Source organism: Lutjanus erythropterus, chromosome 14, assembly GCF_056507025.1.
Source record: "Lutjanus erythropterus isolate fLutEry1 chromosome 14, fLutEry1.hap2, whole genome shotgun sequence".
NCBI classification, from domain to species: Eukaryota; Metazoa; Chordata; class Actinopteri; order Lutjaniformes; family Lutjanidae; genus Lutjanus; species Lutjanus erythropterus.
This window is the reverse complement of record NC_139330.1, coordinates 28,317,262-28,332,986: the sequence shown is the minus strand read 5'-3', so window position 1 is coordinate 28,332,986 and position 15,725 is coordinate 28,317,262. Positions and strand designations below refer to the sequence as shown.

The following is a 15,725-nucleotide window of genomic DNA, read 5'->3' as shown; positions in this document are numbered from 1 at the left end:
ACTTGAAAAATATTTCAATAAATGCTCATCGGCAGCAACTTGAAGGCTACAAGGCCCAAACCAGGCCTATACTTTTAAATACCATTACCATGGCATTTACAGATTACGTCTCTAAAGGTTTGAAACCACAGTGCAGCAATACCTGAAGAACAGGTTAATATGGCCAAATAAATACAAAGAGAAACTCAGTGCAAACGGAGTCAGGAAATCCAGATAAATAAAGAAACAGTGCATTTGGCCAATGATATTCTTATAGAGAACTGTGCTTGGCAACGACTAGATAAGAGATAAATTGGCAGTTACAGCTCCAGTCTTGTACTTTTTCTCTGACCTGCCAACTGTTTAAAGGGTCAGTTCATTCATTGTTAGCATTGCTCATCAATACTAACGCTCTCAAGTTAGCATAGGCCCCATCCCAAAGAAAATTTTCTATTAAACCAACAACTCAAATTTTCTTGTAAAGGTTCAGTTTTCTCATACTGTGAAAAAAAAAATCTTGTTTGGAAAAAATACTATTTCAACTGTCAGTGAATAACAGTGAATAAAGGCTGCCACTTCTCAGACCAAAGCAGAGGTCCTGTGTGTGTTGTTTCCACAACTGTAGGAATAGCGTTGCTATGACGATCAGCTCCCTCTACAGTATGGGAGTCTATCTGCAGAGGAGCAGAGTCGATTTAAGCTGTTTCACACAAGTTTTAGACAATTACCGTCATAATATCATACAGCATGGTAAAATGTCAGGAAGGTATGAAAAAAATAGGTAACGCCCGAACCCACTAGCAAACGCATGCCTCTCCTTCAGTTCTTGGCAACTGCAGCCATAAGTGGGACATTAGTGAAAATAATTTGTTGCTGACAAAAGCTGACCTACAAAACATTAGACTGCATGTACAGACTTGCAGGAGCTGCTTTCTCTAGTTAGTGTCATCCATTTACTGGAGATACAAGCACTGGTATATAAACCCTGGTCTATTCCTCTATTAAGGCCTTACAACTTCAGAAACTTTGCTCCTTCCAGATGTGAGTGCAGCTAACAAAAACAGCAGCTGTGCTCAAATAGACAAACTGGGTAACCTTTCATATCCCAGATACCGCTTGTCTACAAAAAAAAAAAAAGCCAGTAAAACATAATTTAAAAACAACCTAAAAATCTCAGCAGGATAACATGTGTACATGCTTCATTTTGCTGTAAAATATGATCATAAGATTTTGTATTATTAAGATAAGATCTTGTATGAGGGATTAAAAATGGGGATGAAGAAAGCCGCAGCAGTACCCTGAAACTTCATGGCATTCTTTTACATACTGTAAACACAAGTGATGATGTCCCAATTCATAACAGGTTTGTCTTAAGATGCACTTTCTTGAATTAAATGTTTTTTCATCAACCTTAAAAGAGAATTTTTTTTACAACATCCAACAAAATAATAAATAGGAGATATCTATGATTCTTAAATTTACATCATAATAAACCGATATTTAGCTAAATGTGCCGACATGTTTTTGATTATGCTGCATCTGATGAACCTGCAGTTCTATTTAAAATCATGACCCTTCTCATTAAAGGGATAGTTTGGATTATTTGATACAGGGTCGTATGAGGGATCTTTCAGTAGTCAGTGTATTAGCTGCAATATCAGTCGAATCAGTTTAAGTGTATGTTATATTTAGAGCATTTTTCACTGCTTTACTTTGGCATCAGGCAGCCTTTTCTGATGGGAAACTAAGATTATATAAGCCAAATATCACTCCAACAAACCAACCAAACTCCATAGATAAAATCTGTAATTTTATCTGGCAGAACACAGGAGTTTCTGGTCTACTGCTGCTTCGATATGTTAGTTTGTTTGTGTTATTAAGTGACTTTGATGAATCCGAACAAGTTTTTTAAGACACTGAAGTCACACAATAACACAAACAGATCATGCCAGTGGCAGACCAACTCCTGTCTTCTGCAAGGTAAAAATACAGGTTCTGCCTATGAAGTGTGGTTGCTTTGAAGAGCGTGATATTTGGCTAATAAAGCAGTGATTTCCTATGAACATATTCTAAATATAGCGTAGCCTTAAACTGATTTGATTTTTTTCGGTGGACATTTTTTAAGGGGCTAAAAAACCTTTTGTTGCTGACCCTGTCCACAGCAGTCATGGCTTGGTTTCCATGCTGGTGTCCCTCTCTGATTCACCTAATTAGGGACATGCTTATCAGGCAATACACTAAATATAGACATGTACCTCATACAACCCCACGTGAAATAATCCCAGCTTTACCTTTAACAAATCATACAGCAGCTAGCTACTTCAAACCTAAAATGAACCCTATAGTGTAAATCATAGAATACTGAAAAATTATCTGTCAGTCACCACATATAGAGAACCAGAGGCAGCCAACAAGTCTATCAAGAAACAGCCTTAAGATTAAAACTACAATCATCAATCTTCCTACACCTTCCCAGGCCTTCAATTAAAGTGTGGAAGCCATGATATGTTGGCATCATTTCAGGCAATATCGTAGGACAATTTTTTGTTTTAAGCATGATGAAAATAATCATCTCCTATATGTTTTGTCTTAATATGATCATCTTCTGACTGTGAGTAATGTCAAATTTAGAACAATAAATTAAGATGGACGCTAAAAGCTGAGATTGATGTAGATTTTGGTTGCAAGAAATAGTGATATTATCAAACTATTGTTGGTGACAATCCTCGTCCACCTATATTACTTAAAAATGCCACACATCCATCATGGCCAATACCAACACCTTTTGTTTGGACAGAATTATCAGACGTCGTCCTCGTCTAGTCTCTCTGCAACTACGATGGTTGAGATTCTGTCTCACAGGGGGCACTGTGACTGTGCTCTGATTCCACCTCTTCTTCCTCCCGAACCACTTCTTCTTCTGCCTCCTCCTCCTCCTGCTGCTGCTGCTGCTGCTGCTGCTGCTCTGGCTGCTCCTCAGATTGAGTCTCGTGCTCTACTTCTTGAGTGGGTGCTTCGTCTTCCCCCAGCTCTTTCTCATCTGAGGAGAACACATGTTAAGTAAGACATGTGCATCACCAGGAAGTGGACTTAAAGTATAACAGGGAAGGGTGAGAGAAAGAGGGAGTGTCTGAGATAATGTGGACAATTTGCAATACAACACATGATTGGTTGTTAGGAGTTAAAATCAGTGGTAAATCAAAGAAAATTAGCAGCATTCCTTTGTTAAGATAAACAAGAGTTGACTGAACACCACAGGAGGAGCAGAGAACATCCCTTAAAAAAATTCCCTGTTCCAATCCAACAACACACCTTCAAGAGGATAATTAAAACAGTTTCTGTTCAACACCAATAAAGGCCCTTTCATCATCAATTTTAATGCCAGAGGCTCTGGTGAGACACATGTTAATAACATAATATAATTACATTTTATAATGCATTTATTTTTAATGAAATGCTTAGTATGTTTCAGTATCTATCTAAAAAAATCACATAGGACTCACAATGAAAATGCACCATTACTTGCACACTTTAATGGAACAGTTCACCTCAAAAGTAAAAATACATAATTTTCCTGTGGCCTGTAGCCCTATCGATTCATCTAGATAGTTCTGGTGTGAGTTGCAGAGTTTTGGAGACAAAGGACCTAGAGATGTCTGTCTTCAGTCCAATATAACGGAACTCGATGGCACGCAGTTTGTGGAGCTCAAAGCACCAAAATAAAAATAAAAATTTGAAACTAAACAGCACTATCTCTTTCCAGAAACCTGGTTACTCAAGATAATCCACAAACTTTGTTGTGAGCAGTTTCAGTTTGGAACTACTTTCTTTTAACTCTACAAAGAAAGTCAGAAATCTCTACAGCAGATATCTCCAAGACTCTGCAACTCATACAGTGTTTCTCAAACATATTCGACTGCATACCACCAAAATATTAGGCTCTCAAAGCACCACCTTATTTAGCTACGGTTAGTTTACACAAGAGCCATATTTGTTCCTAATAAGAGATTATTTATTGTTGACTGTTGTTAGACACATGCACTGCCTTCACAGTAAGGCAGTGGCTTACAGCCATCACTCCTAACTAGTTAGCTCATAACTAAATCACAGATGATGTATGCACATGCTACGTGCATTAACATGACTACTTAGAAGGCTGATATTGAAACAAAATGATTCCAGGAAAGACAAAACTTATTCTAAATTATATTTCAGTTATCTTTACGTTTAAGTTTTTTTATTTAATTAAAATTAAATTAATTTACTTTTTTTTTTTTTTTTTTTTTAACATTTTAGGATATTCCTCAGTGTACCACTAGAGGAAGCTAAAGTACCATCAGCAGTACCCATACCACAATTTAAGAATCTCAGATCTAGATGGATAAATAACACTAAAGGTAAGAGGAAAAAATGTATTTTTAGTTTTGGTGTGAACTGTCCCTTTAAAATGCATTCCATTTCATAGAAAATAATCATGAATTCACACTGTGGCAAATAGAAGACTTGAGCCCCGTTCAGACAGGATGGAGGTAATAAAATATAACTGGCTTGCTCTGCAGTTACTAAACTTGTTGAGGGTATGTTGTTTGAATACAGGAGGTGGACAAGAATATTAAGGACAAAACTCACATGACACACATGGCCTGCTGAACTGAAAATAACTGGAAACACAGGTCTGAATTTATAAAAACTCAGATATTCACTTTAAAATGCATAGAATGATGAATCATGGAATAAACAACATGCACATAAAAAGGAGGTAATTACACTGGGATTAGATAATAATGTGCTATGAGCACACATAAAGAGAACATCATGTCCGAATGGAGGTTAAATGATCAGACAGACACAAAATGACACATTGTGCACAAAATATTTGACGGTCTTGTGTTTATGAAGTGATCTGACCAGGCACAAACTCTGGTCTCTTTTCGTCTTAAAGTTAAGAAAATGTTGGGCTTTTTGAGACACTGACTATGTTGACTGGGAAGCAAGTTAATCAATTAGGAAGATCGTCCAAATATTTTGAGCACTCAGTGAAGACCAGATCTGGGTCACTCAAACATATTTATTATTAGTTTTGTTTAGCATTTGCTTAAATTCATAGGGCCACAAATGTTAAGGATTAATGCATCAGGACAGTTCAGACGATACTAGACCAGTTGTCAATCAAAGTATACAATTTTCACAAGAGTTTCTGTGATTTTCCAAACAGGATGAATGTTAATTCTCTAAGTATTTATACATACTATTTAACCCAGGTCTGGTGTAGACATCCAGTGACTGCTAAAACCCACTGTTGCTTTAGTGTGATTAGAGGCAGAGATTTGTGATAGGCATTGGTCTGCTTTCTACGATGTTATGGATTCTACAGCGAAGAAAATCGATCCATTCTGGGGTAATCAAATCCATCAAATCAGTTCAAATTAAGCCAGATCAGACAGTGCAGGGAGAGGAGGGGAACCTGGACTCTGCAGAGGTTGGGTCTGAGGGTTCTTTGGACTCTGCTGGATCTGGAAACTGTGGACCAAGTTCCATGGAGCTGGAGCCTTGGCTAGAGGCAAGATCACACTGTTAAACCCACTGGCCACTGTAACGTAACACGGTTAGTGTGCTCACAGGCCTGACGAAGGAAATGTGTTGACTTCTATAATATTCTATTATTTTTGTTGCATCTACTTCAAATAGGATTGTCTGCCACTATAAAGAATTATATCAGGATTCCAATTTTTCAACAGATTTTATCTGGTTAAAAAATAATGCCTTAAAATAGGGAGATTACTTTGAAGAACATGAGTGATAGTCTATATCTCATGCTAGCTGTATTTCTCAGTTTTCAATATTCCAACCACCTAAACATGTTGTTGCTTCCTGAAGCAAAGAAGATGGTGATATTTGATTGTGGTGGTGTCTCATCTCTGCTGTCTCACTAACAACTACGATGGGATAGAAGTTGACATCATTCAGGTTGGGAGAAGAATCAAACACAAACAAATGAGGTCAACAGGAGCACTGTGCTAAGAAACGCTGAGCACGGGTGGTTAGGAAGACATAGATTAAGTAGCATAAAGATGCAAAGAACGGTGTGAGTATGAGAGTGTGTGTGTGGGTGTGTGGGGGTGTGGGGGATCTCTCTGAGGTGGAGCACACAATTTCAGTATCTTGGCCTCAAGTCTAAACCAAATGACTAAAGTCTCTTCTTGTCTCAGACTCAGATATAATTACTTTTTGTCTGATCTCAGATGTTTATTCAGTCAAACAACATCTGAGTGTTCTTCCAGTATGACTGAACCAGGGCAGATGCTGTAATTAGCCCTGGTACTCATTTGGATTTGCTTTCTTCAGCATTGTTCTCAACTTTAACACAAATCACTGTTTTCTCACTTCAGACCTTGGTTGGTCTTGCTTGCTGCTTGTTCTATCTGTGTTTGTCAATACCTCCAGAAGGGGGCGCGCTCTCCTCGGTGTCTGTCCCAGAACGTGGTGATGGTCCAGGGGAACGTGATTCTGATCTCAGCCTCCTCTCATAACTGAACTCTGGAAGCCTGGGAGCCTGAGGGCGTGTCTTCCTGGCAGGATTGAGGAAGTAGCAGTATGCACAACGGAATGCTGAGGGTTCGGAGATGGAAAGAGGGAGGAAGAAAGAAAACAAGGAAATAGAATTAGAGGGAGAGATTCCAAGATTTTAAAAATTATGGCTATGCATTATACAAACTTCCTGTAGTTTATACTCTCAATTTTAAATACATTTTATCTTAATTGAGATGGTCCTTCTCATTTAATGCAGTGGTGTGTTTCTGTTCTTACCCAGATACTCAAACTCTTCTTTCAGAGCCATGCCGTTATGAGAAAAACACTGCTGGCAGATCAGAGCGTATCTATGGGAAGAAAGGAGGAAGGAAAAGAGGGAGAGAGCTTATTTGATACACATTTCGTCATATTCAGTATATTCCATGTAGGGATGCACAATATTGAATTTCTGCCGATATGCTCATATTTTCAAACTCATTTTGTCTGGTTTCTAATGCCAGTATATGCACATATTTTCCACCTGATTGCAAAGAACTTAAAGTCTGTGGTGGAATTAACATATTATTATGTCCAGTATTATTGTGGTGCGGGCATTAAATACAATGTTTTTTTCAAAATGTACACATTCACTTGACAAAATAAGAAAACTACTGTCAACAGGTTGTTTTTTTTTCCACTGGTGCCTGTTTCTCTCTGTTCTTCACAAATTTGTCATAATGATCAGGACAACGGCTATTTGGTAAAAGTTTTATAAATCTTCCTCATCTATTTATGCTGGTGATTTCCTGTTTCCTAGATGGCGTTTGATAACCCCAGGAGACATGTACCCCAAGCACATTCTATACCTTTCAATCAAAACGTGAATATATGGCTGAATAGATGTACCTAACTGCCAAAATGAGGGAATGTCTGTGATCAAGGGCTCCACCCGAGCCTTATAAGCAGGAAAAGTTGTGGGAGCAGTAGATCTGCAGATGAAGACATGCTGATGTGCACCATCTACAAGAAAGGACATTAAATTCTTCTGCCATTATAATACTTCTGCTACATGCTGGCAACGTATGCCGTATTTAGAATATTTTCACTGACACTGACACTGACTATATTCACATACAGGTTTTGCCCTTATTTCGAAAGCTGTATACAAGGTTAATGAAAATTAATATTCTACTAATATTCCTACAGTCATGGGTACAATGATTAACTTAATGATGCACATCCTACAGCTTAGAATATATATCACAGCTAAAACATATCCAGAACCTGTTGGTATCTGAGCAGAAAGGTGGGCTTTTCTTTTATGCGTGCAGGTCTATCTTGGCCTCGCAAACGGTTGGCTAATTGTTTTTTTTTTTCCAAAAAAGATGCTCTGACCGTAATAGGCAAGAGGTTGCTGTAAAAACCCCAGCTGAGACACACATCCTGAATGCACCATATACATGTCCGAGAAATGTTCATAAAACCAGACTAACATCGACATATCCCACATGCCTTAATCAGAAAAAGCTAAATTCAGACTAATAGTGGATAATAGTGGAATATTAGCATGCATGTAAACAAAGTTATCGACTCTGCAGACTGCTCTATGAGAATATGACACTAGGAGCAAGTTACAAGCTACTTCCCACAAGGTTTCACATCTTCTCACCTGTTCTGTGGTCCATCCCCTACCAGGTACTCAATGACTCGGTCTACAGCTCCTCTGTCTTTGGGTAGAATGGGTCTTGCCAATGGAGGACCAGGTGGGTGAAGGCCTGCAAAGACAGTTCACATATACGGAAATGAGTATGCTCACAAGCATGTACACATACACACACGAGGATGCCATGCTCTCTTTAAATTCAGAAATATTATGCTGTGTTTTCTTTAGATTCAGATAGACTTTCACATTTCAGTTCACAACCCTTTAGTTATTTCTTCAAGCACACATTTATGCCAAGATGCATTCAAAGGTACCTACCTACTCCTGGTATGGGGGAACAGGGGGTCCTGGGTACTGCCCCCTGGAGGACAGAGGCAGACAAAGCAGATCTCTCTGGTGGTCCTCCTGGAGCTGAGAGAGGAACACGTTCTGTTGGGAGAGCAACATGGAATACAGACACAGACAGATGTCTAAAAGAACTAAGTTAGAGGCAACTGGACTTGACTTCATTACAGTTGCCTCTGACTTGGTGCTTCGCCCGTGACCTGGATGCCTGAGACTCTGCACTGACAGACTGGAAAAGGGTCTGACAAGCTCTCTGTTAACTCACAGTGTTGTGTGGACTCGGCATCAAATTTGATGCACTTACAGACTGTGACACTGCATTGTCACTGCATATTCCTTACCCACAGGTGTTCCCCCTGGTCCCACTGGGGGCCGTCCTCCCACTGGGGTCATTGGCGTCGGGGTGCCCATCGGCATGGGTCTCATTGGCACTCCTCTCTGTCGAATCTCTGCATAGAGCAGAGAAAGCCATCATAGAATTTGTTCTTCTGCAGAGGCAAGAATTTAACTAGTCTGATCCTTTAATCGTTGTATTCAAAAAACTTTTCATAGCTCTGGTCTTTTGAGAACTCTGACCTGAGCTCCATCAAATGCCACTTAACAACCTTTAAATGTGATGCTCTATCTTTCTGTTGTGTATTGATGTGTGTTGTACCTTGTCCTGGTCTGGGAGTCATCTGAGGCCGCACTGGAGTTGACTCCAGCTCCTACGACATAACATCCAATAAAAGTCAAACAAAGCAAAGATAAAATGAAAGACAAATCTAAGCAAACACAAATGAAGCCAAAAACTAGACAAAGGCACTCACAGCTTTCTTCTTAGCTTCAGGATCGAAGCGCTCCAGGATGAGTTTGGCATTTTTGTATGTTTCTGTCTCCATCACTTCCTCCAACTGGAAACGCAAAACAGGGAAACTTTTGTTCTAACATGCAGACTGAATTGTGATTCTTTGGTTAAAACACAAAGGAGCAGCGGGGATAAACCAGAAAGATTTAGCTTTAAGTAAGTTTTTTGAAGTTGTTGAAATCAACCATTAGTAAAAGACACAAAATTAAATATCAGGAGGCAGCAGCAAAAAATGAGCAGTAATTCTTGTTTGATGAGTCACTGTGATGATGACAAGTAACTTTTCATTTTGGAAAACAGACTTAAGATATAATTATGTATTTTGACTTTGAGGGCAAGGACAAGAAAAGCCACACTCTCTCACACAATAACATCAAAATGTTCTTTTAATAAGTCAGTAAGAGACACATAAATGGAAAAAAAGTGAAGCATTGACCACTTACAATCTTTTTTTTGGCAGCTTTTAAATCTTCTAGTTTTTCATCTAAAAAAGAAGCAGAAATAACTGTCAGCTGACATATTTCATCAATCATTTTCATTTCCATTCACTTAAATATCCTATGTCCAATGTGTTTGGAATTGGTGTATACTTAGCATATTATTAAGCTAAAGATTTAGTATTATTACAATATTATTAAGCTATATTGTTATGCAGTTTAAAATACCGTGTAGAGATTGATTTCTAATGTTTGGAACACAATAAAATGGCATCTGTTTAACATTATAGGACAGGCAATAAAATCAAAACAGTTTCACATGTCACATGTTACATGTTTTCATCCTCTCCAATACGGAGATTTTCCCAGTCTACTTGAATCTTAAGCTGAATATCTTTAAGCTTAAATAAAACAAGACATTTAAAGACATCAGCTTGGACTTTGAAAAACTGGGATGGAAATATTTCAGTATTTTGTGATAATAAAAGTCCTGGAATCACCAAAAGCCTGGAAAAGATGTGTTATGTCTTAGCTGGGTGGAAAGTTGAACATAGAGGCAAGGAAAGACAACTTACTGTTTCTCTCAGTACGTTTGGAAAAAAGGAAGATCAACAACTTCCTGCTGAACCATACTCTGATGATGAGAAAGAAAAAGAGGAGCCAAGAGAGAGGTGCTCTTAATCACCAACTTCTGACGCAAACTTGTCAGCTAACACCAGCAGTTTTAGTTTACTATGCAGCTTATCAAACACATGGATAATAATAAAAGTGCAAAAACACAGTGCATAAAAGGAACAGATTATCATAACAATACTTTGAGATGACACATCTAAGCAGCTGTGGACTGGATTAAAAAAAATCACATGTCTGTGCTTTGCAGACAGTTGTGAAAGGTACTGTTAAACAAAGTGAACACTCACAGCACAGGGTATATGAAGAAAGGCAGAGCCATAGCAAGTCTCTGCAGCCATTCTTCAGGTAGGTAGAGGCAATACACAATCAGAGAGGTCACCAGGTACAGGACTGACGAGTAGAGAAGCAAGCGGCCGACCCACAGCTGCAGATAGATACACACAAACACATGGATGAGGAAGAGAAAAACTCAATTCAAGACTATTACTTTGCATCTTGAATGTTTTGGCGACCTTACCTTTTGCAGACGTTGGTTTTTGGCTCTGAACTCCTCCAGCTCTTTAATCTCCTACAATAGAAACATGGAGGTTAAACAGTGCAAATAATCTCAAGCAATCACATCCTAAATTTAGAATTCATCAGTAGTGGACTTCCAGAAAGGCCATTTCCTTAACTTTAAGTTATGTTCAACGTGCTCTTTTCACTTCATTCAGGATACTCAAGTATCAGTTAAATTATCTTTTATTCATCCCTGTGGGTCAATTTCTGTTTCAGGTTGATACAAGTGAATGCCACATTTCATCTTCAAAGTAATATTGACCTTAGCTGGGTATCTTGCCATGTTCAGCGTGATCATCCCATTAATTCAATAATCCTGCTTTTGAAATGGGCCTCAGTTGAATAAATGAAAATCTAAAATGAAAAACTGTGACTAAGAAAATCAGCTATACATGTTCTGTGTAATAGAGAATTGCGTGAGTATATAAAATCTGATTATATTTAGTCAGTACCTTGTCAATGTTCTCCAGCTGCTCAACCGTGGTTGGCTTTGTCTGGATTTGGGGGAAAAACAATCAGAAAATCATCAGGTTCATCACAGCCAACACATTCAGAACTGTGGAACTATGGAACTGAAAACATCCCCAACAACAACATGAAAACATCCCCCAAGATCTAAGTCAAAACTCCATGGATTTATCAATATGTAGGACAGGTTGGCTACTGATATTTCAGTCCACGGTTAGAGCCATAGATTCCACCATGTGCAAACCTCAGTCAGATAAAGGATCAATAAGTCAGGCAGGGTAGACAAACATTTTCTACTTACTCTACTCAACAATCCCTCTGCTCCTGCACTATCTCTGCTACTAGGGGCTGGAGAGGGGTGATGACAGATTAACAAGGGAAATGCATTCTGGTCATTTTGCTAATAAGGGGGGAGGGAAGCCCCCACCCCACCCCACCCCTTTTCTCCCCTAAAACTACCTCCTAGATATCTCTCTGAAAAATGAATGATCACAAAAACCAAGGGTTGCACTTTCTATTGCTCAATCTCTCCTGTTGTCGCTCTGTCTGTCTCCCTCTCTTTCCATTTGACTTCTGTAGTATGTCTAAAAATAGAACATCTAAAAATATGAATTTCATCTGGCTCAGGCACATGGTGTTGATGGCCATCACATCCAAGTTGTCTCTAATACTGTCATGACATTAGCAGCACACAAGAAAAAAACTCCTATGAATCAGTATCCAGTCATAATGATTCTGGTCACTGTTCAAGGGTAATTCAGTTGTAAAAATAATACACAAAATATATAGATAGCTCACCCAACTACTTTTTAATGATATTTTGTGTCACTTCAATCTAAGAATTTTAGTTTTACAAACTTGACTTGTCAGAGTAGAAGGTCAGTCTTATTGATTTCTGGCTATCTACAATTGTTGCCTGTGGATTTTGGAACTCATTTTAAGATTTTACTGGTACTGGTTGAGGTATTGCATGACTTGGCCCCATGTTACATGTCAGCCCTCTTAAATCCCTGTGATGAAAGGCAGCCTTTTAAATGTCTGCCCCAGCTCACTCCCTAAGGATCCCTGGCCAAGAAAATCAGTTTATTCGGCTAAATCTCTTATGAAAGAGGACTTTCTTTAAGGTTTTATGAAGCCTTTATAGGTCTTGTCTGATAAGTGCTAACTGTTGTTGGTTTTTATATTGCTTGTTGTTTATATTGTGTCTATTTCACTTCCCTATCATGTATTTAAACCAGTGTTTTCTGACTGAATTGTCCACTTACCTTCCATCGGGATATCAGCCCCCCCATATCTGTAAATTACAGTAGCCTCTTCTTGGATTCCTTTGGCTCACTATGGAACAGAAAGTCTCTGTTACATAACACGTTTCTGGTAAACAAAGCACATAATCCTTGCACTTACATCCTCGCAGGATTAAGCAAGCTACCTATAGTAGAAATGGACACAATGGTTGCCATTGTTATTGTGGAGAGAATATCTTTGCTTAAGGGAGGCAAGATAACATAAAGAATGCAACAAACACAGGGCCAATATCACACTACAGGGTGGGTCTTTTGATAAAAAATGCCTATAACATAGTTTATATCAAATAGCATATTCTGTCTTATATTCAACAGTGAAAACTGTTCATTCTACGTGGCCAGTAAACTCACTATGAACAGTTTTATGCGGGATTCAGGTCAACATCTAGTCATATGGTATGAGAATATGACTCAGTCATTTTTACACATGATTTAAGTGGCTGCTGTTGTGTTATCACAGCTGTCATTCCAGGGGTGCATTTTAGAAGAAAAGACAATGGGAAAGAAATAAGAAATGTCCACTGATTGCCAATGCGCAGAAATAAAAAGATACATTAGAACACAGCCTGGACAGTATATATTCTTACGTTTGTGTGGTTTACACTCTTTTTCAGCAGATTACCTAAAGATCTAGAGTATACGTGTGTAATTATGTAAATAAATACGGTAAAGGCACCTTGATTATTGTCCCACGGAGATCACAGACAGTAACGTTACAGCATTAGTCTAACTGGCTTTTCTTCCAGCCCTTCCATTCATAGGTTAAAACTTTTTGCAGGCAAATACCTCATCTTCATATGAGGCATTGTTCCTTTACATTATGCAAATATACAGCAATATATATTAACATTTGCAGCTAATGAGGTTATAGCTAACGTTAGCTGCTCCATCAAAACACTAGATACTTCACGACGCTGCTAGCAAGAAATAATTAACCTACGTTATATAACGTTAGAGGTCGTTAGTCATCTAAGCTTTAACTTTACATATATCTTTAGTGTGAATTAAACAAAACTGGCTACACCAAAAGTGTATGTTAGCTAACTGCTGTACCTAGCTAACTTAGCTACTGCATGAATAACAATAACAGTCACCAACAACACAGAGAAACCTGCTCTTTCAGATAGGCCACCTTCATTATGTTTTTAAATTAATTAAATACTTACATTAGGTGTTGTTTAACTGTTTCTGTTAGACGGACATTTGGTCGAGTTAAAGAAAACACAAAAAGCAAAGACTACACTTTTGCTATGAGTTGTCATCTCAACTGCCAAGCGACACTTGGCGCGGCGTGGAAACGTCACTGACGTGCACCACTGGATGACGTAATCCAGAACCTTGTTTCCCAGAGTCCTCTGCGTTGTAGTCTTTTTTAACTTTTACATATTTTCACCGTATTGGGTGGGGTTTAAGCATTAAGATAGAGCGAATTATTGCATTCAGCAAAAAAACTTAACGGATAGATTCAATTAAACCATCTAGCCTAACAGACCTTTTGTCACAGCAGCCATTTTGACAAATGACAAATACTGTAAATGCAGGTGTTACCAGTGATACTAATTAAGGTTGTAAGGCTGTATTCAGGTCAAACAGAGTACTGCTACAGTGCATGTTGGACCTTAATTAATATCATTGGTAACACCTGTGTTTACCCCACTATTTCGTGGCAATATGGTTGCTATGACAAATGTCTACTGATTTGTAAAGAAGTCATATTTCATAAACTTCAAAATCACAAACATTGGAGCTAGACACACCTTTCCCATGCATTCATTTTACCTTAAAGGCACAGTTCATCCTAAAATAAAAAAAATCCTCTTCAATTCAAATTTACTGACAAACTTTGGCTTTAAATGGATATCAAAAGGGATGAAATACTTGGGAATCAAAATAAGCAGCAAAGTGGAGGAAATACCTACATTAAATTTAGAACCATTACTGCAAAAAATAAAAACTAATTTGGATAAATGGGGGAAACTTAAGCTTACATTATGGGGGAAGGTCAATGTGATAAAAATGGCGGTTGCACCGCAATTTAATTATGTGCTTATGATGCTTCCAGTAACTATATCTCCTGAGATCTTTAAACAGTATGATACAATAATTAAAGAATTTTTATGGGACAGGAAAAGACCTAGAATTAAATTCAGCAAAATGTGTTCTCCTAGGGACAAAGGAGGTCTGGGGTTGCCAGACCCAAGATTATATCATGTCTCCTTTGAAATGGCTAAATTAGCCAAACACTGGAACAAAGACAACCAGCTAGAGTGGGTTACTATTGAAAATAAGCTGTCATCCCCCTTCAATCCTATTGACAGACTATCCCAGTCCTCACGTAATGTATTGAACCCTATCATGTCTCACTCCAAAGACTCCTCTCTGTGGTATAATTCCATGATCAGCATGGAAAGACATCAGTACATTGGAAAGAATGGCACCTGAATGGATTATGTCATATTGCTGATTTATATAAGGAAGGGGTGTTCATGTCATTCTCTGACATAAAAAGAAAATACAATCTTAAGTGAAAAGATCATATTTGGAAATATTTGCAGATCAAGGACTGTATTAAATCCACACTTCAGTACAAGGTGGAAATGAACATCTTGGATTATTTTATGTTACCTGCAGAGTGTCATCGAGCCTCTATATTTTATAGAACGACCAACCAACTGCCTGATGAAGGCTGTCAGAGCCTGAAAACAATATGGGAGAGAGAATTGGGATGTCTGATGGATGAAGAGGAATGGCTGAGAATTAGATCTAACAATGGGAAATATATTAGGGAAGCTAAAGGGAAATTTACATAATACAAAATAACACACAGGTATTATTGGACACCACAAAGACTCAACAGAGCAGGTATAATAAACAATAACTTGTGTTGGAAATGTCAGAAAGACATAGGTACTTTGTTACACTGCATCTGGGAGTGCCCTGTTATTCAACCTTTTTGGAAAACAGTTGTGGATAATCTGATT

General features: G+C 38.3%; 1 protein-coding gene across 1 annotated transcript; it reads right to left on the bottom strand.

Moving 5' to 3' along the window:
* Positions 1-2,611: 2,611 nt before the first annotated feature.
* LOC146315700 (endoplasmic reticulum junction formation protein lunapark-B-like) lies at positions 2,612-14,037 on the bottom strand. The gene is made up of 16 exons (XM_084735873.1): positions 13,911-14,037; positions 12,706-12,775; positions 11,425-11,466; positions 10,932-10,982; positions 10,702-10,838; positions 10,357-10,415; positions 9,788-9,828; positions 9,307-9,390; positions 9,153-9,204; positions 8,839-8,946; positions 8,471-8,581; positions 8,159-8,264; positions 6,787-6,857; positions 6,418-6,588; positions 5,444-5,533; positions 2,612-3,019 (listed from the first exon to the last, which is right to left on the bottom strand). Exons 2-16 carry the CDS (start codon positions 12,730-12,732, stop codon positions 2,814-2,816), a joined length of 1,356 nt encoding a protein of 451 aa, XP_084591999.1. The 5' UTR covers positions 12,733-12,775; positions 13,911-14,037; the 3' UTR covers positions 2,612-2,813.
* Positions 14,038-15,725: the final 1,688 nt, after the last annotated feature.

Bases quoted from the DNA above. Each gene is read 5' to 3' on its own strand.
- LOC146315700 (XM_084735873.1), bottom strand. From the start codon at position 12,732: ATGGGGGGGCTGATATCCCGATGGAAG. The intron at 10,416-10,701 runs GTGAGTGTTCAC...TCTCATCATCAG, and splicing joins TTCTTCATATACCCTGTGCT to AGTATGGTTCAGCAGGAAGT. The intron at 9,205-9,306 runs GTGAGTGCCTTT...GTTATGTCGTAG, and splicing joins CTGAAGCTAAGAAGAAAGCT to GAGCTGGAGTCAACTCCAGT.